Below are 25383 nucleotides of genomic sequence, written 5' to 3' on the forward strand. Positions count from 1 at the left end.
TTTTCACAGGTATTTTGTTTTTTGCTTTAACAATGTATTTGTAAATAACTTCAAACTTACAGAAAATTTGCAAAAGTATAGAACAAGAACACCCATATAGCTTTTACCTAGATTCACCTATAATAACATTTTACCCCATTTAAAATTTATCATTTATGCGCATGTTCTTTCTCTCTCCATAAATATTTATGTATATGTATGAAAACATATGTATATACCTCATTTTTTTTCTGAACCATTTGAGGGTAATTTACGTACACCATGGCCCTATTATCTCTAAATACTTCAGTGTATATGCAGAGTTCAGGAATCCCAAGACTACCCTTACTCTGACACCAGTTGCAAGCTCGGGGGGGTCCCCTGAGCCTCAGTAATTTGCTAGAACTCTCAGAAGTCACTAAAAGCTGTTATACTCACAGCTACACTTTATTACATGGAAAGGATACAGAATAAAATCAGCCAAGAGAAGAGACGCCTGGGGCAGAGTCCAGGGGAGTTTCCAGCACAAACTCCCAGTTGTCCTCTCCCAGTGGAGTCGTGGACAGCACCCGCTCTCCCCATCAGTGACGGGTGACCATACATGCGGAGTATTGCCAACCAGGGAGGCTCACACAGACCTTGGTGTCCAGAGCTTTGATTGCGGCTTGGTCACGTAGATGTGGTTGGACACCTATGTGGCTGACTTTGGTTTCCACCCGCCCCCTCACTCGAGGAAATCAAGCTGATACACATGGCCTAAAGGCCCCACCGTAAATCACATTGTTAAACTCTCTGGTGTGGCCCAGGGCCTCCAGGTGAAAAAAAGACACTCTTATCAGGCAGTACATTGCCAGTGCTTAGAGATCATCTCCCAAGAGCTGAGGGCAAAAGCCAGACCTCTCTTTGGGCAAGGTTAATACTTCACTGAACAGTATATTTTGTAGAAATAGGAATATTCTCTTACATATCCCCAGTGCAGATTCAGTACTTTTATCCCATCATTTATACCCTGATTTTATCAGTAGAACCAATTATATAACTTAAAGCATATTTTTCTCTCTCCAGGGCAAGATCCAGCCTAGGGTCTAGTCTAGCTGTCAGTGTTTCTTTAGCCTCCTTTAATTTGGAGCATTTTCACAGCATTGCTTTGCCTTTTAAGACTGTGACGTTTTTAAGGAATACTGCCACTCCCTCCCCCCATTTTTAATAGAGCATTCCTAGTGTTTCCTCGTAATTAGACTCAGATGATCCATTCTGGCTGGAACTCTGCAGTTGGTAGCGGTGTGTCCTTTTGAGGGTATCACATCTAGAGACACACCATCTGTCCCTCATTCGTGATGCTAATTTTCATCACCCTGTCAAGACGTCCAATTTCTCCACTCTAAGATTCCTGCTTTGTTTCCTCTTGCAGTCACAGGGCAACACTTTTTAAGACCACACAAACATTTCCCTGTAGACTTAGCATCCAATGATGATTCTTGCCGTATCCAGTCTTCACCATGATAGTGACCAAGTGGTGATTTTCTGACTTCGTACTTCCTTCACACGTAGCAGTGAGCGCTTGGCATTCTACAGAAAGCAAGAGCCCCTCTCTCTTAACCATTTACTTATTTATTATTTGTAGGGACTTGTGAATTCTCTTATAAAAATGATTTGTAATTTATTACTGTAATAACTATCTTGCTAAAGTTGTTCCAAATTTGACCCCTTTAAGCGGACTCCTTGTAATATGCCCCCAGCCTTTTTTTTGAGCACTCTCTTATTTGGGGGCCTAGCATGCTGTCCTAGGCTCATCCTTTACTTTGCCCCAGCCCCAGAGTCGTTTATTTCATTTATTGGGGAATTGGTATTTAACTCCAAGGTCTGGATGCTAGCGACTGTCCTTGCCACTGTGCTGTCTTTGTTTCCTGGTCTCAGGGTTTAGAGCTAGGAGGTAGGGGTGTGTCTGTGTGTGTACATTCATATGCATGCACATATACGTGCACACATATTGATATAAATGTGTATACATACGAATAGTTATTCAGTTTCATTCAAAATAAGAGAGATGTTAATTCAGATTATACTGAAACACCGTTTTTCATCCACGAGATTAGCAAAAATTCAAAAACATAACACTATATTTTTGGGGCAAAGCTGTGGGGAATAAAGCACTTTCATGCATTGAAAGTAGGAGGGCAACTCGATACCACCCCTAAGGAGAGGAATTTGACAATATCTAACAGAACTATGGAGTTACCCTTTCCCAGCAATTCACTTGTAGGAATTTTCCCCAAAGATAACAAAGTGCAAAAGAGCATTAATAGTATAGTAGTTTGTGTAAGGAGGAAAATAAGTAAATATATGAATATCTGCTGACCTTTATAAGAAGAAACACAGGAAGGATTAATCAGGAAATCATGAAGTTAGTTTCTTATAAGGGGGTGGAAGGTAGTAGTGTGGAAGGGATGTTTGAGAGAGCTGCACATGTCTGAATACAGCTTTTTGTCTAGTTTGGACTTTTGAAAATATGTTGGTTCAACACATTCTGAAAAGTAAATCAAATAAAAAGGCAAAGGGATGATAATCTAAAAGAAAAATGAATTGTATTTAAAATTAATACCTTAACCACAGTGAATAGAGAAAAGAAAGAATTCACAGAAGTAGCTAAGGAACACAGTGTCTAACTCTATACCCTTAGTTTTAGGTACAGTGGGAGGGGGCTGGGAGAATGACTTGCAATCCTGAACACTTTTTAGTGGATTTGTTTATTGCTCTGATATGGAATAAGCAATTCTGAGACTCTTTTAGATGTACTACAGGTGCCAAGGCCATTCAATGGAGAAAGTATCATCTTTTCAACAGATGGTGCTGAAGCATTTGGACTTCTGTATGCATATATTTGCATGCCTCACACCTACCAAAAAATTAACTCAAAATGGATAAGAGACATAATGTAAAATGTAACTTCTAGAAGGAAACACAGGAGAAAATCTTCATGATCTTGGGTTAAAGAGGTCTTAGGCAAAGAGGTCTTAGATATGATCCCAAAAACATGATTCAGAAAAGAAAAAAAGAAAAAAAACACACAAGTGGGACTTGGTCAAAATTTAAAACTTTTGCTGTCCTCGCCTTTTTACAGGGAATCAGCCCTTCAAACCGGAGCTTATATTCCAGCTGGAGAGAGAAGAAGAGCTTTTGATGATGGAGACAGAGACCCAGAGAGATGGGTGTTCAGGTGAGAACCATCCAGCAGTGACCCAGCAGCCAGAGAGCCCCTCCTGAAACATGAGGCAGAAAATGTCAGGCCCTGAGGTGTCTGTCCCCTCACCCCCTCTAGCTTTCCATATTCTAGCTCATTCATTCTGTCCCAGCTGCACTGACCCATTGCTGCCCATCAGACCTGTCAGAATTATGCTTCTGCTTCAGGTTACTTGGCTTGCTTTGCTCTGTGCCTTGACTGAGTGAATTGGTTAATACATGTGTGGTCTTCACTGTCTTCAGTCCTCCTTGAGGCAGCTAATAGGTATAGAACAAATCAGTGTGATGGAGACTCCAGAATATTGTTTGTCAACTGATGAATGCCTGTCCTAATTCTAACTGTTTAGGTGTCCTTGAGTATTCATGGATAGGTAGCCATTATTCCTAAAAGATGAATAGCCAGTCAGCTAAAGGAAATACCAAAAATGATCAATGCCAACATTATAATTGGCCCTTCCCATGCAGCAATTTCAAGTGAGACACTCTTGTATTAACTTCCTCATTCAGATGCCCAGCTCTTTATCTTCCCATTCTGTCCTCTCTTCGCACCGTCGCATCCCCTAACACCTAAACAGTCTCTTGACCTAGCTACGGTTTTTAAAAAAAATTTTATTCAATTTACTTAAATTAAAAAAAAAACAACAGTTCACCTGTTTTCCCCATCCCCCAACCCCTGCCTCTTGCAACCAACAATCTTTTCTCTGTATCTGTGAGCTTGGTTGGTTTTGTGTGTTTGTTGCGGGGCGGGGGGTGGTAACTTTAGATTCCACATATGAGAGAGATCGAGCAGTATTTGTCTTCAAATACCTCAAGGTCTACCCGTATTGTTGCAAATGGCAAGATTTCATTTTTATTTATGGCTGAATTTTCTTTATCCATTCATCCATCAGTGGACACTTAGATTGTTTCCTTATCTTGACTATTGTAAATAATGCTGCAGTGTACATGGGGGTGCATATATTTTTTGGGTTTTTTTAATGAATTTATTTATTTTTGGCTGTGTTGGGTCTTTGTTGCCACGCACGGGCTTTCTCTAGTTGCGATGAGTGGGGGTTACTCTTCATTGTGGTGTATGGGCTTCTCATTGCGGTGGCTTCTTTTTGTTGTGGAGCACGGACTGTAGTTGCATGGGCTTCAGTAGTTGTGGCTCGTGAGCTCAGTAGTTGTGGCTCGCGGGCTCTAGAGCACAGGCTCAGTAGTTGTGGCGCACGGGCTTAGTTGCTCCATGGCATGTGGAATCTTCCCGGACCAGGGCTCGAACCCGTGTCCCCTGCATTGGCAGGCGAATTCTTAATCACTGTGCCACCAGGGAAGCCCCATATATCTTTTCGAGTTACTGTTTTCGTTTTCTTCAGATAAATACACAGAAGTAGAATTGCTGAATCATATGATAGTTCTATTTTTAATTTTTTGAGGACCCTCCATACTGATTTCCATAGTGGCTGCACCAACTTCCATTCCCACCAGTAGTGTACAAGGGCTCCCTCTCCTCCACATCCTTGCCACCATTTGTTAGCTCTTGTCTTTTTGATAATAGACATCCTAACAGGTGGGAGGTGATAATCTCATTGTGGATTTGATTTGCATTTCCCTGATGATTAATGTTGTTGAGCATCTTTTTATGAACCTGTTGGCCATCTGTATGTCTTCTTTGGGAAAATGTCTATTCTGGTCTTCTGCCCATTTTTTAATCAGATCGTTTGTTTTTTGCTATTGAATTGTATGAGTTCTTTATATATTTTGGATATAACCCCTTATCAGATATATGATTTGCACATATTTTTCTCCCATTCAGTGGTTTGCCTTTTTGTTTTATTGTTGGTTTTCTTTGCTGTGCAGAAGCTTCTTAGTTTGATTGTAGCCCCACTTGTTTATTTTTGCTTTTGTTTCTTTTGCTTTTGATGAAGGATAAAGTGATTTTTATCCTTCATTTTGTTAATGTGGTGTATCACACTTACTGATTTGCAGATGTTGAACCATCCTTGCATCCCTACAATAAATCCCATTTGATTTTGGTGTAGGATCCTTTTAATGTGTTGTTGCATTCGGTTTGCTAATACTTTGTTTAGGATTTTTACATTATGTTCATCAGATATTGGCCTGTAATTTTCTTTTTGAAGTGGAACGTCCAAGTTGGACATATATGTGAGTCCAAACATTTTAGTAATGTTTTTGAGTCCTCAGACCCTGGTGTCAGAAGCCATGGTCACACCTGTGTAGCTAAGGATGCTCCTGGGTAAGAAGGAGAGTCAATTGAAAATTTCAAAACAAATTACTTCACTTCTATAATTTTTTGTTTCCATCTCAGTTAACATTCAGAGTCATAACAGGCAATACACTCTCTAGAGCAGGGGTCTGCAAAGTTTTTCTCTAAAGGTCCAGATAGTGAATATTTTAGGCTTTGCTGGCCATATGTGGTCTCTGTCACATATTCTTCTTTGTTTTTTCTTACACCATTTTAAAAAAATTTAAAATCTTCTTGTTCTTAAGTTACGCAAAAACAGGGCTAGGGCCATAGTGTGCCAGTCCCCCTGCCTGATAGCATCAGTAGGAATGTAATGTCATATTTTTTTTTATTTTTATTTATGGCTGTGTTGGGTCTTCGTTTCTGTGAGAGGGCTTTCTCTAGTTGTGGCAAGTGGGGGCCACTCTTCATCGCGGTGCGTGGGCCTCTCACCATCACGGCCTCTCTTGTTGTGGAGCACATGCTCCAGACGCGCAGGCTCAGTAATTGTGGCTCACGGGCCCAGTTGCTCCGCGGCATGTGGGATCCTCCCAGACCAGGGCTCGAACCCGTGTCCCCTGCACCGGCAGGCAGATTCTCAACCACTGCGCCACCAGGGAAGCCCGTAATGTCATATTTTAAAATATCTTTTAATTGAATTTTTTACATATACTAACATGTATATACCTTATATTAATGCAAAATTTTGAAAATGTACATTCTTATTTTTAATATACTAATTTTTCTCCTTCATGGTACCTTGAGCAAGAAATCCCTCCCGATCTGAGGTTATCTCTTTTTTAAAATAATCATCACTACATAATCCAGTATGTGGCTATAACATGCATCATTTACCCATTTTTTAATTGATGGGCATTCATTTCTCTGCCGTCCCCCTTGTTTTTTTTACTACTAATATAGAAAGTACAGCAATAAAAACCCCAATCCAAATGTCCTTGGGTACTAGTGATTTTATTTCTGTGGAATAAATTACCTGGTGACTCAGAGATTCAAAGAGAAAAACCATCCTACTGAGCTGTTTTTTATTGGCTGCGTCGGGTCTTAGTTGCAGCACATGGGATCTTTGTTGAAGCATGTGGGATCTTTTCATTATGTCACAGCCTCTTTGTTGCAGCGCTCAGGCTTCTCTCTGGTTGTAGTGTGTGGGTTTTCTCTCTAGTTGTGGCACGCAGGCTCCAGGGTGCGTGGGCTCCAGAGCACGTGGGCTCCATAGTTTGCTGCATGCGGGTTCTCTCATGTGAGCTCAGTAGTTGTGGTGCACAGGCTTAGTTGCCCCGCGGCATGTGGGATCTTAGGTCCCTGACCGGGATCGAACCCACGTCCCCTGCATTGGAAGATGGATTCTTTACCACTGGATCACCAGGGAAGCCCCCTTACTGAGCTTTAACTTTGGAGTTGTAACCAAGAGAGACATAATTATCCCCCATTGACTTTCTTGCAGCCTCTAGGAGCTGATTTAATTGACGTGGGCAAAGAAAGATTTTTTAAATGATAGTCTTACAACCACTCTGTTAGCAGAAGAACTATCTCGATTTCCACTACGAAAGAGAACGATGTCAATAAATAATGGCTTCTTTTTTTATTTTTTATTTATTTTTGGCTGTATTGGGTCTTCGTTGCTGCACATGGGCCTTCTTTAGTTGTGGTGAGTGGGGGCTACTCTTCATTGCGGTGAGCGGGCTCTAGGTACATGGGAGTAGGGGCATGTGGGCTCAGTAGTTGTGGCTCACGGGCTCTAGAGCGCAGGCTCAGTAGTTGTGACGCACGGGCTTCGTTGCTCTGTGACATGTGAGATCTTCCTGGACCAGGGCTCGAACCGTGTCCCCTGCATTGGCAGGCAGATCCCTAACCACTGCGCCACCAGGGAAGTCCCAATAATGGCTTCTTAACTGTCCATCTCCTTGCAAGTTGTTCCAAGTCGCAACCCATCCATCTCTTCGAAAGTCAGCATCTACATAAATTTCCTAGTTTTTTTTCAGGCCAGGCAAGGAAGATTCAAGGTGAGAAAAACAAGAGTTAGGAAGACCAGCCCCTGTCTTTCTTTTTATCCCCTATTCAAAAATAAATATATATTTCTTCATCTTTATTTCGTACATGTTAGCCATTAAATAAACAAATGTTAATGTAGATTTTAGACAGTTTTCAAGCCTTCATCCCCATAAAGATCTAGTGTATAATTTTCAGCTGGTGACCATTATAACCTGAAAAAAGAAGAAGTTGTACTCTCAGGTTTCATACATCCTGAGGGAAAGAAAGAATATATCTCAAGTGGTAATTTGTTCCCAGTATTTCGAAACTTCAGTCCATGTAGGCATGAAACTAAGAGGTACAAACCTACCTATTGATATTTTTCCAAGTTTCTGCATTTGAACTTTGCATTTGAGCCTTGTAATTGTTTCATTACAAACTTTATACCTTCCTCAACTATTTGCACCAGTGGTTTTCATACTTTTTTGGCCATGGCCTTCAGTATGTAATGTAACCCAGTACAGACCTATGTGTGTATACATATTTGCAAGTCTGAAACAAGCATTTATGCAGTGATACCCTGACATGCAGTGCAACTGTGATATTTTCTGTCCTTTTTAAAATTGCATGTCACAATCTATTAAATTGATCTTAAGCCTCACTAATGGTTTCCCACCATTAGTGTTCTTGTGCTGTTATAGGCTATTCATTCCAAATACATCCAGTAATATTCCATAATCTGTTTTCAACCTTCTCTGCCAGTGATTAAATTTTGTCTTCTATTGGAAAGTGATAAGAAAAATAATTTTACTTGGAGTGAAAAAGATGATTTGTAATCCATGTTTACATAAAATCAGCTTGTCAGTCCACATAAGCAAACAAAATCTGTTTCATGGAATTGCCTGATTAATTTGATCAGAGGTGCAGAGTCAGCAACCTGTTAGAGCCACCTGCACCTGTTGCTGACATGAGGCATCATGATCCCCAGGGGCTCTGAAAGGTGATCCTTTACCAACACTATACCTTAATACTGCTGACTGCCGCTGATGTGATCTGAAACTCCCAGCAGGGATGGAAAGGGAAGTTTCTGGTCCGTAGAGCCAGGCAAGCATCATTGCTGTGTAAACCAAGGGCTTCTGGGCTTTTTTTTTTCCCCATAGCGGATTATTCCTGTTTTTCATTTCCAGTGTCATTTCTAATTATAGCAAAACCATCAACTTCATTAACCAGGAGATACTTACTTTTAGTAATCTCCATCTTTCAAGTAATAAGGTGCTCCCTGCAAATTATCTTGCTTTTTCTTCTCCTTCCTTGGTAGTTTGCTGGTTCCAGCTAGATCTGAATACCATTCCTGTCAGTAGTTCTCACGTAGCTGTTCTCAGCAATTTCCTTCGATAATTTTAATTCCTTTATGGCTTAATTAGAATATCAAACATCACTGGGTTAAGAGTTGCTGAAGTCATAACTTAACCTTATATGTTAACCTTAACTAAACCTTAAGTTTTTTTTTTTTATATTAGGGGATATTATTATTTATTTATTTATTTATTTTATTTTGGCTGTGTTGGGTCTTCGTTTCTGCGCGAGGGCTTTCTCTAGTTGTGGCAAGTGGGGGCCACTCTTCATCGCGATGCGCGGGCCTCTCACTATCGCGGCCTCTCTTGTTGTGGAGCACAGGCTCCAGATGCGCAGGCTCAGTAGTTGTGGCTCACGGGCCTAGTTGCTCCGCGGCATGTGGGATCTTCCCATACCAGGGCTTGAACCCGTGTCCCCTGCATTGGCAGGCAGATTCTCAACCACTGCGCCACCAGGGAAGCCCAACCTTAAGTTTTAATACAACCTTTCATAAATACCTTATGATGTCTTACACATGCCAATCATGTTGATCTAGCGTTACAATTCCTTGCCAGCATTTCCTTTTTAATAGAAAACTTACTACATTTGCATTAACTAACTGCAGACATAAAGTACATATGGGTAAAATGGCATGTTGTTAATAAAATATGATACATCTGTTTTTTAAATTATACATATGTTTAATTACTATTTTCTTATAATTTTTAGATTACTTTTTTGATCATTTACAGTGGTGACATCTGATCTCAGGCTGTGATAGGCTGGCCATTTTATGCTAGAATAGTCTTTGTTTTCTGCATTTCACTTCTTCTGTCTCCACCCCACATAACCCTGTTCTTGTTTTCAAACAGGCAGATCTCGGAGATATTGCAGGTTCGGTTCCAGAGCACCGCAATAAAGCAAATATTGCATATAAAGCAAGTCACAAATTTTTTGGTTTCCTAGTGCATATAAAAGTCATGTTTACACTATACTGTAGTCTATTAAGTGTGCAATAGCATTATGCTAAAAAAACAATTCACATACCTTAATTTAAAAATACTTTATTGCTAAAAAATACTAACCATCATCTGAGCCTTCAGTGAGTAATAGTAGTAACATCAAAGATCACAGATAACCATGACAAATGTAATAATGAAAAAGTTTGAAATATTGTGAGAATTACCAAAATGTAACACAGAGACATCAAATGAGCAAATTCTGTTGGAAAAATAGTGCCAGTAGGCTTGCTCAACATAGGGTTGCCTTCAATTTATAAGAAACTCTACCTGCGAAGCACAGTAAAGCAAAGCACAATAAAACAAGGTATGGAGTATATTTTTCCCTGTAGACTGAGTTAAAATGGCTTCTAAAATGATAGATTTGTGGCATAGAGTTGGATGTTGTAGCCACTGTTATTGTACATGATTAGAAAGAACTCTTCTTCTCAAGATCACATGGAACATTCACGAAGATAGACCATATTCTGAATCATAAAACACACCTTAACAAATTTAAAAGAATAGAAATCATGCAGTGCCTGCTCTCAGACTGCAATGGAATTAAACTAGAAGTCAATAAATCAAATAACTGGAAGACCTCAAATGGAGATTAAACAATACACTTCCAAATAACACATGGGTCAAAGAAGAAATCTCAAGAGAAATTTTAAGATATTTTGAACTACATGAAAATGAAAACACAACCTACCAAAATTTGTGAGCTGCAGCAAAAGCACTGCTTAGAGGAAAATTTATAGCATTGAATACATGTATTAGAAAAGAAGAAAGGTCTAAAATCAATCATCTAAGCTTCCACCTTAGGAAACTAGAAAAAGAAAAGCAAATTGTAAGCAGAAGAAAAGTAAGTAGAACACAAGAATAAGAATTGGAAATAAGAAATCAGTAGAGAAAATCAATGAAACCAAAAGCTGGTTCTTTGAAAAGATGCCTAAAACGGATAAGCTTCTTAGCTAGGGTAACTAAGAAAAAGATACACAAATTACTAATATCACAGAAATGCAAATTACTAATATCAGAAATGAAAGAGAGAACATGACTACAGAACCTGTGGGCATTAAAAGAATAAAAAAGGAATACTATGAACAAAGTCTATGCCCACAAATTTGACAGCCTAGATGAAACAGACCAATTCCTTGAAAGACACATTTGCCAAAAGTAAAGTAAAGCTATTTACTTTATTTGACGTGCCTCGTATACTATGTCCCTTCATTTCATTATTATATAAAATATTAATATAGTAATTGAAAGCTTTGCTTTTGAGAAACCAAAGACATCAATAGGCATTTTTTAAATTAATTTTTTATTGGAGTATAGTTGGTTGGCATTTTTTTTTTTTTAAGTACTGAGATGAGTACTCATAGACATGCCGTAAAGTGTTACCCTGCAGTCAGTGCACTGCCCCAGATCCTGCTGCCACGCAATCATCAGTGTGGCCTTTTATTTTTAATTTTTAAAAAAATTGGGCATAGGGTGGGGCTACAGGTAAGATTTTATACAAGAAAAACTACACATTTATTTTCAAAATTAAAAGGCACAATCCACAAGATTCTTGTGACCTTTGCTTTTCTCATCAGCAGGTGATATCTGAGTGTAGCCCTACCTCTCATACAGCCTTTCAACATTGCAGTAAAACTTCCATCACCAGTTCCTTTACCATGAAAAATAACTTAACACATATATGCACTTTCAGTTCTGTGAGTGAGAGTAACTCAAGCTGTGATCTATTCATTATGTGCTTACTGAGCAACTACTATTTGCTAAGAGTGTTACAGGCAGTGAGGGTAATGCTGTGTACACAGCGAAGTGCTTGTCCTTGTGGATAATACACCCCACTGTGGAGAGACAGAAAAACACAAAGAATTATTATGTTTGAGGATAATATTCATGTTATGGAAAAAATCCTCTTTTACTTCTTTTTTTCCCCCCGGATGGTGAAAGAGAATTAATGTACTGCCAAGTGTTAGGAGAGTGAGTGCATGTTATTACTCCAACCCCGTTGGACCACTGGTCCTCAGGGAGTATACTTCTCACCAGGATATGAAGATCTGCTGCCTGCTGATAATCTGAGCTTTCATAACTAAGGGACAAGCCATTTCCACCCAAACATACCCATCTTCAACTTTTCTGGAGCCTGAAATTCCCTAAACATTAAAGTAATTTCCCAGCAAAATGGTGCACGCCAAAGTCAGTGTTCGTTGAGTTTTGTTTGATAACAAAGGACACCTACTGGTGCCATAAAACTTGCCTATGCTTCCCTCAGCCTCCATTTTTTTCTGATGTCTTTGGAGTTGAATTCTGTCACCGTGTTTTACATTCTGACCTGCACCATGGCAGGTGCATGGCAGGTGCTTGATAATTGCAAAATATCTTTTGAAAGGAGTTAAAGCTGATAATGGCTTACAGTGACTTAGAAGAGCTTATTAGTCTCATGAAGATAAAGAACGCATTAGAGATAGGCAGTTTGATGCCTCAAGCATAGATTAAAGATCTACTTTTACCTTCATCTGCACAGCATTTAACATGCAGTCTTCTTAAAAACAAACAAAAACGTTACCATGCCCATTACTATCAGGGCAAAAAACATTTATCCACTTGAAACTATACTCTTTCCAATTTGAGACTGTCCCCTTCTGTTTTCTTGAAATCTCCAGGCAGCCCATGATAATATGTGTGTGGTTTAGCTAGGCATTTTGAACAGGGCCACCATCTTCGATGTCCAGGTTGTGTTGCAAAGCCCTGATTTTGAGGCACGCAGATAGCCTGAATTCTGTGGCTCCTACTTATATTCCTGGTGTAGCCAAAGATGAGCCATTTTCTAAGTATCGTCAGAGTTAGTAACATAAATTTTCCTCCAGTTTATTGAAGTTGCATGTCATCGTCTACGTGCAAAATCTTGAAATCTCTGAATAAAAGCATTCACTGTGTACACGTCTAAAATCTCTTTATTCTTATAGGAACCAAGAGTCAACATAATATGGAAAGTATTCAAGAAGTGGGATTAAGCTGCCTTTCCTCCAAAGAGCTTTCCACCTGGCAGACCTGGCAACAAGGTGCAGGCAGGTTAACCGGGTGTCAAGATTCCATGAAAATTTTTCAAGAGAATATTTCTCAGTTGCAAAAACAAGGTGATTCCCCCTGCCAAGTTTGGGCAGGAATACCGATTCAGATTTCTGAAGATGAGAACTACATACTGACTCATATAGGAGATGGTTCCCATGACATAAAAAGTCAAGAATTTCCCTCTTGGAGAACCCAGCATTCTTGGAGGAAAATGTATCTTACAGAGTCACGTAATTATCAGTGTAGATGTCAGAAAATTTCCATGAAAAATGATTTCTGTACGTCTGAAAGTATCAGTTGGATCTCACATCACAATGATAATCTGGGTGTACACAGAACAGAAAAAAACTATAGCTGCCATGACTGTGGAGAAGATGTCATGAAGGTTTCACTGCTTCATCAAGACTTAATTCAAACAGGGCAAAAGCCCTACCCTGGTAATGAGTACAGAAAAGCCTTCAACAATGACTTCAGCTCTGAAGTTCTTCAGCAGTTACACTTAGAAGGAAAGCCCCGTACATACAGTCCATGTGGAAAGGGCTGTAGTTACAGTTCAGTTCTTCATACTCATCAAAGTGTTTGTAGAGGAGATAACTGTGTTTCTGAGAGTCCACACCTGCAGTGCCATCAGAAAGTACACGCAGAGGAGGTGCCATTTAAATATGAATATGGTGAGAACTTCAATCAGTGTTCCTCTCATAACACATATGAACTTACTCACACAGGAGAGATGTCTGACAGATGCAACATTTATGAGAAGGGCTTCAGTCATAGCTTAGACCTTAGTAGTAGTTTTAGGGTCCATACTGAGCAGGAGCCCTATGAATTTGAGGAGAATGGGAATGTCTTTATCCAAAATTCTTGCCTTCGAGCCCATCAGAGAATCCAAACTGAAGAGAAACTATACACAGATGTGGAGTGTGAGAAGGGTTTCATTTGTAACTCAGATTGTAACATTCAGCACAGAGTTCACATGGAAGAGATTCCCTATAATTCTGAGGTGTGTGGTAATGGCTTCAGTCTGGCCTCACATTTTCAAGACCTTCAGATAGTCCACACTAGGGAACAACCATATAAACATTATACATGTGGTAACAGGTTCAGCCAAAATTCATATCTTCAAGGCCATCAGAAAATTCACATTGGAGAGAAACCTTACAAGGAGTGTGGGAATGGCTTCAATTGGAATTCAAAACCTAAAGATCATCAGAGAGTCCACACTGGAGAGAAACCATACAAATGCAACGCATGTGGTAAAGTCTTCAGTCATAGATCAGTTCTTAATGTTCATCAGAGAGTCCACACAGGAGAGAAACCTTTTAAATGTGAGGAGTGTGATAAGGGATTCAGTCGGAGTTCATACCTTCAAGCCCATCAGAGAGTCCACACTGGAGAAAAACCATACAAATGTGAGGAGTGTGGGAAGGGATTCAGTCGCAATTCTTACCTTCAAGGCCATCAGAGGGTCCACACTGGAGAGAAACCATACAAGTGTGAGGAATGTGGGAAAGGATTCAGTCGGAGTTCACACCTTCAAGGCCATCAGAGAGTTCACACTGGAGAAAAACCATTCAAGTGTGAGGAGTGTGGGAAGGGATTCAGTTGGAGTTTTAATCTTCAAATTCATCAGAGGGTTCACACAGGAGAGAAACCCTATAAATGTGGAGAATGTGATAAGGGCTTCAGTAAGGCCTCAACTCTTCTGGCCCATCAGAGAGTCCACACGGGAGAGAAGCCATACCAATGTGATGAGTGTGGTAAGAGCTTCAGTCAGAGATCATACCTTCAAAGCCATCAGAGTGTCCACACTGGCGAGAGACCCTATATATGTGAGGTATGTGGGAAGGGCTTCAGTCAGAGAGCATATCTTCAAGGTCATCAGAGAGTCCACACCAGAGTGAAGCCATATAAATGTGAGATGTGTGGGAAGGGCTTTAGTCAGAGCTCACGCCTTGAAGCACATCAGAGGGTCCACACAGGAGGGAAACCATACAAATGTGAGGTATGCACAAAGGGTTTCAGTGAAAGTTCACGCCTTCAAGCACATCAGAGGGTCCACGCAGAAGGGAGACCCTATAAATGTGAACAATGCGGTAAGGGTTTCAGTGGGTTTTCAAGTCTTCAAGCCCATCACAGAGTCCACACCGGGGAAAAACCATACAAATGTGAGGTGTGTGGTAAGGGCTTCAGTCAGAGATCAAACCTCCAGGCTCATCAGAGGGTCCACACGGGAGAGAAACCCTACAAATGCGATGCATGTGGTAAGGGTTTCCGTTGGAGCTCAGGTCTTCTAATTCATCAAAGAGTCCATAGTGGTGATACATTCTATAAAAGTGAAGAGTATGGTAGGGATTATCTCTCTTCAGAGAATCCATACAAAAGTGAAATTCGGTAAAATGGTATTCTATTGCATTCTGAAGTCCTCAAATGAGAGCTGAAATTTTCCATTCACTCCAGTTCTTATAGTAGAAAAAGAATTTCTTTCATGAAAAGGTAATGTTTCTGCCCAGCATCAACATTTGCAATAGTCAGGAGACCACACAGCAGAGACATCTAACGAGAGAGGTTCCATACGGGATTTTGTGAGAACTTTAACATGTCATTGCACGTGACTTTAACCAGTTGTTGCACTAGGGCTTAAAAAAGATATGAGTATAGTCAGGATTTTAACAGAAGCACAGTGATGAGCATGCCTGAATCCACGTCCACTGGAATGTAAAGTGAATGAGAGAAGGGGCTTCATGCATTGTGAAGTCTCCAAAGCCATGACACTGCATAACTCAATATTAGGTGCTCAGTACTTTTTGCTAAATGACTAAAAGTGTGTAAAGGTATCATGTTTGAAATTTTTATTAAGCTTATTTTCCCCAAAAAATCATTTGAAAATGTATTTGGAGGAGGAATACTGCAAGTAATGTAAGCACTTCAAGTAAATAAATATTATTTGAAATGTATCAGCAATATCGCAATCTGAAATTACATGAATTTGGTTGTAACCCTGTTCGGATTGGTTCTCTCCCTTTGTCCCTCATGTAAGCAGGGATGAACTGAATTTCTTACCATTTGGTCTTTTTCTCTACAGTATACTATCCATTTTAGTTTAGCTGTGAGTATGTACACCTGTGTGCACTTTAAAGGACAGTACAAACTGATTAAACAATGTTTCTGGTTAACTTTACAAAAATGGAACACTGCATTTCACATAATTGAATTTTTACTCCTGCCCTGTGTGTTAGGACAGAGTTTTACTGTAATATTTGGAAAGTGGCAGAAATGGTTACTAATGACAAATACTTTCTTAATAAATGTCAAAATTATAATACTTGGTTTTTTAGTCTGCATATTTCCATCAAAATCCTTTTGATCTGACTGATTTCTAAGAGTTATAACCTTTGTCCAATTCAGACCTCCTTAGGCAGGATCTGTGACAAGTTTGGAGGACTTTAATTTTATCAAGTTTTACATCCCCATACTTCTTCCACTCACAGAAAGAAAGAAAAATATCAATTTTTTAAATTGAAGTATAGTTGATTTACAATGTTATGTTAATTACTGCTGTACAGCAAAATGATTCAGTTATACATACATATACATTCTATTTTTTATTCTTTTCCATTATGGTATATCATAGGATATTGAATATAGTTCTCTGTGCTATACAGTAGGACCTTATTGTTTAACCATTCTATATATAAAAGCTTATATCTGCTAACCCTAACCTCCCACTCCATCCCTCCCTCAACCCCCTTCCCCTTGGCAACCACCAGTCTGTCCTCTATGTCTGTGATTCTGTTTCTGTTTCATAGATAGGTTCTTCTGTGTCATATTTTAGATTCCACATAAAAATGATATCATATGTTATTTGTCCTCTTTCTGACTTACTTCACTTAGTATGATAATCTCTACTTACATCCATATTGCTGCAAATGGCATTATTTTCTTCTTTTCTATGGCTGAGTAGTACTCCATTGTATATATGTGCCACATCTTTATCCATTCATCTGTTAATGGACATTCAGGTTGTTTCCATGTCTTGGCTATTGTGAATAGTGCTGCTATGAATATAAGAGGTGCATGTATCTTTTTGAATTATAGTTTTGTCCAGATATATGCCCAGGAGTGGGGTTGGTGGATCATATGGTAATTCTGTTTTTAGTAAAGAAAGGAAAAATATTGAATCTTTCTAAACATTTTTTCAAATGTATTGATTATTAGGATAAGATTTCCTTTTAGTTGCTAGTCTCTCTGTCTTCAAGAACAATGTATTTTGTTGGAGGGAGTGAAAAATACAAGTTTGTTAGAGAAGAGTCATACAATATGTATCAAAATGTAAAGTGTACATACCCATCTGGAAATCATAGAATAATAATTTAAGATAAAGCAGTTTTAACAGAAAGGATGTGTACATAAGGGTAATTTTTTAAATTGGAAATTAATAAAAGTTCAGATGAATTTCTCTGTGTTCCTATAATATGGAGCTACAGAAAGTATGAAATCAATCTAAAACGACAGAGAAGACTCATGCATCTTGTTTAGTAAAAATGCGGATTGTACCTTCATAATATCCAGTTATCTTAGGTCTGTATACATATATGTTCAAATACATGCTTAATAATTATCTGTGAAAGATTACTCACTGTCCTGTATACAGTGGTTTTCTGTGGTAAGCAGAATTTTGGCTTAGTCTTTCTTGTACTTTATTTTTAAAAAATCTCAGTTAACATTTTACCAAAGCAATAAACTACTGAGATACTGTCCCTTATAGTTTAGAACTCATAATGTGATCACTCTATTTCATTAGATGGCATGATGGCCAAAATTAAAGAATAAAACTCTTAAAGTTAATTTTCAAAAAGTCTCTAGAGAATACAGATAAATTACGTGTCAGCAGCTTTACCTTTCCATAAAATTTCTTTAGGTCTCAAAGCCCATGCAGCCTTAAATGTCCTAGTACAATTCAGTAGTAGTATAAATTGGTGCACCATCGTTCTTCTGTCAGATTTCAGCCCGTTGGATGAATGGGGTGACCAAGGCACTGGCTTAACCTGGCTTCCAAGGTGCTAGTTCAAGTTTCACAGTATCATCAGAAATTCAGGGCTTCTAATGCATTTCTTTACTACGACCACTTCCAAAGGAAGATCATGAGAGCTCATGGTGGTTTTATCAGTTAGGATGCTTTTAGTTGTAGGTAACAAAATGTAGCTCAGAGTTGCTTAAACCAAAAATGTTTCTCAGTTCGTACAAGTGAAGAGATGCAGGTAAGGTAAGACTTGGGTCTGGGTCAGTCAAGGAGACTATATTGCTTTTCTTTAAGTCTCTTACCTCTGTCCTTTTATGTGAACTCTTGTCTTCAATTTGCTCACAAATGAAAGTATCACCTGCTTTATTGTTCACAGCCTAGAGAAGAGATTTTGTCTCATTTTTAGTGTTACATAGTCCTAGCTCCCCAAAATGCACAAGCTCTCTGATCTCTCCAATCCCCACTCAAGACTAAGACTAAACCAAGATGATACAGAACATCCCTGGTCCCCATAAACATGCTAGCTTTCTCCTAGTGACAAGCAATAGCAGGCTACATTGGGGAAAAGGCAAGAACATGGACAGAGAATCCTTCTGTGGCACAGGTGCATAGGGATAGCCAAAAACTGAAGGTGGAGAAGGAACATTGAGGAAAATCCTCCAGCACTCCAGCCCCCACCCTAAGCACAAGGTAACATTAGAAAATTTTGAAGCAGTGTACTGAAGATAACTATTGCAACAACAGAATCCAATTTCAACTTAATTCCTGACCAGACTGATTCAACAGCGCACCCTAACATCCTAGCAGAACAGGTGTGCCCAGTTCCAGGCAAAAATACTATTTATTTCAGTCTCTACTGTTTGATACGTGGTATCTTGTGTTCAGTAAAAAATTACAAGATTAAAAAAAATACAACCCTCTGCCAAGAGACAGCAGACCAATCAATAAAACCACACTTAGAGATGAATGTATTTTGGAAATGCCAGAGAATTTTATATGACTGGTTGATGTGTTAAATGCTTTCATGAAAAGGGCAGACAATATACATGAACAGATGAGGGAATTTCAGTGGAAATTAATATAGAATCAAATGGGAAATGCTAGAAAAGAAAATTTATAACAAAGGATGATTTTGAAGGACTTGGAAGTAGGCTAAACACATCTGAGAAAAGTGTCAAAGAACTTGAATAAAGGCTAATCAAAATCATCCAACCTGAAACACAAAAAGTGTGAAGAAAACAGAATAGAGTATCCAAGAACTGTGGGGAAACTTTTTGTGGTCAAACTTATGTATAATTGGAAACCCAGGGTGAAAGGAGAGAGAGAACGAGAAAAAAATATTTCAAGAGATAGTGGCTACGAATTTTTTTTAAATAATAAAAGACTTCACCGAATCCAGGAACTCAAGAATACACAAGCAGAATCTTAAAACAAACAAAAAACGCAAAAACCAAAAAAACAGGCACGTTATCCCCAAACAGCAGCAAATGAACAATGCAGGAAATATTGACACAAAAAGTCCACATTACATACAAAGAACAGAGATGGGGAAGAGAGGAGACTTCCCATCAAAAACCATGTAAGCCAGAAGGGACTTCCCTGGTGGTCCAGTGGTAAAGAATCCGCCTTCCATGCAGGGGACACAGTTCAATAACTGCTCAGCAAACTAAGATCCCACATGCCGCAGGGCCACTAAGCTTGTGCACCACAACTACTGAGCTTGTGTGCCTCAACTAGAGAGCCTACGTGCCACAAACTACAGAGCCCATGCCCTCTGGAACCTGCTCACCACAACTACAGAGCCCACGTGCCTTGGAGCCTGTGCACCACAACTAGAGAATAGAAAACCCGTGCACCACAACAAGAGAGAAGCCTGTGTGCCACAATGAAGAGCCCACATGCTGCAACCAAAGATCCCACATGCCTCAACAAAGATCCCGTATGCCGCAACTAAGACCCAACACAGCCATAAATAAATAAAAAATAAAACCAGAGAGATTTCTTCTCTCCCCAACTTGAAAAAAACCAGGGGCTAAAAACCAGGGACTTCCTTGGTGGCGCAGTGGTTAAGAATCCACCTGCCAATGCAGGAGACCTGGGTTCGAGCCCTGGTCTGGGAAGATCCCACATGCCGCAGAGCAACTAAGCCCATGCGCCACAACTACTGAGCCTGTGCTCTAGAGTCTGCGAGCCACAACTACTGAAGCCCGCGTGCCTAGAGCCCGTGTTCCGCAAGAAGAGAAGCCACTGCAATGAGAAGCCAGTGCACTGCAACAAAGAGTAGCCCCTGCTCACCGCAACTAGAGAAAGCCCGTGTGCAGCAATGAAGACCCAATGCAGCCAAAAATAAATAACTAAAAATTTTAAAAAACCAAAAAACGTAAAGCAGAAGACATTGGAGTAACATCTTTAATATTCTGAAACAAAATACTGTGAATCAAAAATTCCAAGCCTGATGAAAAAAATCTTCCAAAGAAGTATGCAAAATAAAGACATTTTCATATGAACAAAAGTTAATAGAATATACCGCCAGCAGATCTGCACTACAAGCAATATTAAAGGAATTTTCCATAGGCTGGAAGAATATCATACCAGAAACAGACTTGGATCTAATAAAGAAGTTTTAAAATGGTTTAAAAGGAAGTAAAATATAAAATAATTTTTCTTATTTCTAATCACTGGAAAATACAACTTCCTAAAGCAAAAATGAGCAAAGTTTTGTGAGTTTATAGCATATATAAAAATAAAATGTAACGATACCACAAAACAGGCAGAGAAATTGGAAGTAGCTGTCATATACTATGTGAATGGGTATCATATTATTAGAAGGTAGACTGAAAAATAATAGATGCATATTATAAGCCCTTGAGCAACCATTTAAAAAATTTAAGTGGCATATAACTAATAAGCCAGTAGGGGAGATAAGTTGGAATTCTAAAAGATAATCCAAAAGCAGACAGGAAAATTAAACAAATAACACATGGCACAAATAGGAAACAATTAACATGATGGTAGGTTCAAATCCAGTGATATCAAAAATTACATTAAATGTAAATGTTCTAAACACACCACTTAAAACAGATTGTCAGATTGGATTAAAAAGCAAGACCCAACTATATGCTCTATGTTTTCTAAAAGAAAACCTTTTTTAATATAAAGAGATAAGTAGATTTAAAGACTAGGATGGAAAAAGGCATGCCATGCTAAAATTAGTTAAAAGAAAGCTGGAGGGGACTTCTCTGGTGGCACAGTGGTTAAGAATCCACCTGCCAATGCAGGGGACACGGGTTCGAGCCCTGGTCCGGGAAGATCCCACATGCCACGGAGCAACTAAACCCGTGTGCCACAACTACTGAAGCCCACATGCCTAGAGCCCGTGCTCTGCAACAAGAGAAGCTGCCTCAATGAGAAGCCTGTGCACCGCAACAAAGAGTAGCCCCTCCTAGCTGCCAGTAGAGAAAGCCTGCACACAGCAACGAAGATCCAACACAGTAATAAAGGGAGGGAGGAAGGAAAGGAAGGAAAGAAGGAAGGAAGGAGGGAAAAGAAAAAGAAAGCTGTACTAGCTATATTAATATCAACAAAGAATTCATACAAGGAATATAACCAAGGATATACCAGGAAGACGTGCAATGCCAAATGTGTATGCATCTAACAACAGAGCTTCAAGATTCATGAAGAGAAACCTGGTAGAAAACCACAAGTATAGTGGAGACCTCAGTAGTTATCTTAGTAACTGATAAAAACAAGATGACAGAACATCAGTAAAGACAGAGAAGGCTTGAACAACACTACTACCCAACTTGACTTATTTGCCAGTTAGAGAACACTTCATCCAACAGTGATCAAGTACACATTCGTTTCAAGTGCATTTGGAATATTCACCAAGATAAATCATATTCTGGGCCACAAAACAAGCCATGCCAAGTTTAAAAGAAGTAAAACTATACAATGTTCTCTGACCCAAAAGTAATTAAACTATATTGAGCAAGTGATACCTGTTGCCTCCCACCTGGAGCAGCCGTCCCAAAGTGTCCACCCACTGCATGGTTTCTAGGTGTTGAGGTCCCCGTGAATATTAGGAACACCTTTGTGTCTATAAATTTGACAATTTAAGGAAAATGTACAAGTTCCTTGAAAGACACAAATTACCCATGCATACACATGAAGTAGACAACCTGAATAGTCCTGTATCTCCTGAAGAAGTTGAATTTACAGATTAAAAAACAACAAAGACAATTTAGGGACAGATGGTTTTACTGGCAAATTCTAGCCAAACATAAGGGAAAAAATGATTCTAATTCTACCAAAAAAAGCTTCAAAAAAAAAAAAAAATAGAAGTGAAACCTTTCTGAGTTATTTTACAAAGCTAGCATTACCCTGATAACAAAATCCAACAGTGACATAAGAACAGAAAACTATTGACTAATATCCTTCATGAACAAAGTCACAAAAATCTTCAATGAAATATTATCATATTCAGCAATTTATAAAAAGGATAATGCATCATGAAAGTGGTATAGATTCTGGAAATGCAGATTGTTTCAATATATGAAAATCAAACTGCCTAATTCACTGTATCCACAGAAAAAAAGAAGAAATAGATGAAGGAAAAGCATTTGACAAAATTGAACATCCATTTATGACTTAAAACAAAAACAAACACGTAGGAATCAAAGGGAGCCTTTCTTGAGCTGATAAAGAATGTTGACAAAATACTGATAACATCATTTTTAATGGTGAAAGATTGAATACTTTCACCCAAAGTTTGGAAACAAGTCAAAGATTTCTATTCTCACCACCATGTCAACATCATGCAGGAGCTAATAGCCAGTGCACTGAAGTGAGAAAAGGAAAAGATATACAGATAGGAAAGGAAGAAATAAAACTATTTGCAGAAGACAAGATTCTCTATGTAGAAAAGTCCAAAGAATCAACAGAAAAGTTAGTAGAAATGGTGAGTTTAGCAAAGTCATAGGAAACAAGGTCAATATACAAAATCACTATGTTAGTCTTAAACTACTGGAAACTGAGATTAAGAAAGAAAAAAGCAGTACCAGTTCAGTAGCCCCAAATATATAATTTGTGTGGGTGTTGGTAGGTGTGGTGGGGGTGAGTGTGTGTGATCTCTATGCTGCATACTACGAAATACTGATGAAAGATTTAAAAGACTACTCAAAGAGATGTGACCTGTTCCATGGAATGGAAGACTCAATATTGTTAAGCCATTTATCCTAAGTTGATCTATAAGTGCAACATAGTCCCACTCAATATCCCAGCAGGAGTTACTGCAGAAATTGACAAGCTATTTCTAAAATCTGTACAAAAAACAATGAAACGAGTAGCTTTAAAAATATTAAAAAATGAAGAACAATGTTGGAAGACTCATAATATCTGATCTCAAGACTTACTACAGGGACTTCCCTGGTGGCGCAGTGATTAAGAATCCGCCTGCCAATGCAGGGGACACGGGTTTGAACCCTAGTCCAGGATGATACCACATGCTGCAGAGCAACTAAGCCCATGCACCACAGCTACTGAGCCCATGTGCCACAACTACTGAAGCATGTGTGCCTGCTACCCGTGCTCCACAACAAGAGAAGCCACTGCAATGAGAAGCCCGCCCACCGTAACAAAGAGTAGTCCCCGCTCACCACCACTAGGGAAAGCCCACGCACCGCAACAAAGACCCAATGCAGCCATAAATAAATAAATAAATAAATAAATGAACAAACATGAATCAAATGTTGTACATGTAGATTAAAGAAAAGAGAACATATGATTAAAAAAAAAAAAAGACTTACTACAAAGTTACCGTAAATCAGGACAATGTGTTATTGGTAAAAGGATAAACACATAGAACAGTAGAACATGATAAGAGTCCAGAAATAGACACACATGTATGGTCAAATGTTTTTTGAAAAACGTGCCAAGGCAATTCAGTGAGAGAAATAGTATTTCATTAAAGTGTGCAGGAATAATTAAACATCAATGTGCAAAAGAATGAATCTCAACCTATACATCACACCATATAAAAATTAACTCAAAATGGATCTTAAACCTAAAAGTCAATCCTAAACAAAAGTTCTTGAAGAAAACATGGGACAGTTTTCTTTGTCACCTAAGTAAGCAAGGAGTTTTTAGTATGATCCATAAAAGAAGATTTGATAAATTGGACTTCATCAAAATTTAAAACCTCTGCTTTGCTTTGCTTTTTTTCTTTTGGCTGCACTGTGCAGCATGTGAGATCTTAGTTCCCCGACCAGGGATCGAACCCAGGTCCCCTGCATTGGAAGCGTGGAGTCTTAACCACTGGACCACCAGGGAAGTCCCATCTGCTACATCCTTTTAAGGGCCGCATACATAGTATTCTACTATGTTTATGTATTATTACTTACATCCTACTGATGAATGTTTGTCACTCTTCTAAAAAAACGTTTAGACAACCTTAGTATCAAATTTTTGGTGGAGATTTTTGAAAGCCAAGATTTAAGATTTCAGCTAATTTAAAGCTACTCCTCAGGCTACAGAACTAGCAGAACAATAGTAGAGTTCTAGAAAATGAAAGCAAGAAAAGACACCACTCCTTGTTAACAGGAATTTTCCCTGAGATGTCTCTAAGAAAACAATTCTGTAGCCTCCTGTTCAAGTTGTTTAGGACTAGCTGATGTCATGGCATTTGGGAAATTAAGAAAAGGGAAAGAACATGACCCGAAAGCCTCAGTAGCAAGTGAGAGTCATGTAAGAGTCCAAGATAGGGGCATGAGGTGGCTGGAAGGTGAGAAAAGAGGAAAGGGAAACTTGGGAAGAAGGATATGTGAAGAAATTATACAGGTGAGAGAGACCAAATAGGCCCAGCTAGTTAAATGTTCTCATCCTACCTGTGTAGACCCTACCTAACTAACCTGGGTTGGGCAGGCAACAGTGATGTCATGGGTTTTCCCTTTTCCCTCAACTATGTTTTCCTTCAAAAATAGGATATGTTACCAAGTTCCAGGTAACTTGGGATTTGCTTTATTTTTCCTAAATACAGTATTCCTATTCTCAAGAAGTGGACACATCCTGATTGCAGAAGTGAAAAAAACAGGCTGAGGGAGATTAAGATGGCTGCTTTATTTCACAAAAATAGAAGAATTTGAACTAATTGGGCTCTGATTACTGTTTGAGTTTTTGCTGTAAAATTTTCCAACACTCAAAAAGAGTAGTAAAGTGGACTCCCCTGTTCCCATCAGATTCCACCGCGATAAAGATTTTTGCCACATTTGCTTAATCTATCCCTTCTTTCCCTTAATTTTCTTTCTTTATTTCTTTAGCTTTTTTTTTCCTGAGGTACTTTAAGTCCCCTTTTCCAGCTCCATCCTCTCTGAAATCCTTCTCCCTTTCTAGCTGGGATGTGGTAGGTGTTGCTTCTTTGCTGACTTTTACTCAGTGCATGTGCATGATGTGGAGGATAGTCAATAGGGCTCCACCCCACGGTCTCCAAAATCCCTGGTAGGAAGGGGACTGTAGCCCCT

At 39.1% G+C, this 25383-nt stretch overlaps 1 protein-coding gene and 1 pseudogene across 6 annotated transcripts in view; both read left to right on the forward strand.

The window, feature by feature from the left end:
- ZNF112 (zinc finger protein 112) overlaps positions 1 to 16146 on the forward strand; it is a 32560-nt gene extending 16414 nt beyond the window's left edge. For 4 of the 6 annotated variants that reach the window (XM_059904482.1, XM_059904481.1, XM_059904484.1 and 1 more), the window contains 2 exons: positions 3101 to 3196; positions 12744 to 16146. In XM_059904482.1, the coding sequence (XP_059760465.1) occupies positions 3101 to 3196; positions 12744 to 15244 (2597 nt within the window). In that variant the 3' untranslated portion in view covers positions 15245 to 16146. Of the gene's footprint in view, positions 1 to 3100; positions 3197 to 9639; positions 9706 to 12743 lie in introns of those variants that run through there. The other 2 variants (XM_059904486.1, XM_059904485.1) reach the window with 2 other exon arrangements.
- LOC132353967 (carcinoembryonic antigen-related cell adhesion molecule 1-like) overlaps positions 1 to 25383 on the forward strand; it is a 902477-nt pseudogene that overhangs the window by 141018 nt on the left and 736076 nt on the right.

This window comes from Balaenoptera ricei, chromosome 19 (assembly GCF_028023285.1).
Source record: "Balaenoptera ricei isolate mBalRic1 chromosome 19, mBalRic1.hap2, whole genome shotgun sequence".
NCBI classification, from domain to species: domain Eukaryota; kingdom Metazoa; phylum Chordata; class Mammalia; order Artiodactyla; family Balaenopteridae; genus Balaenoptera; species Balaenoptera ricei.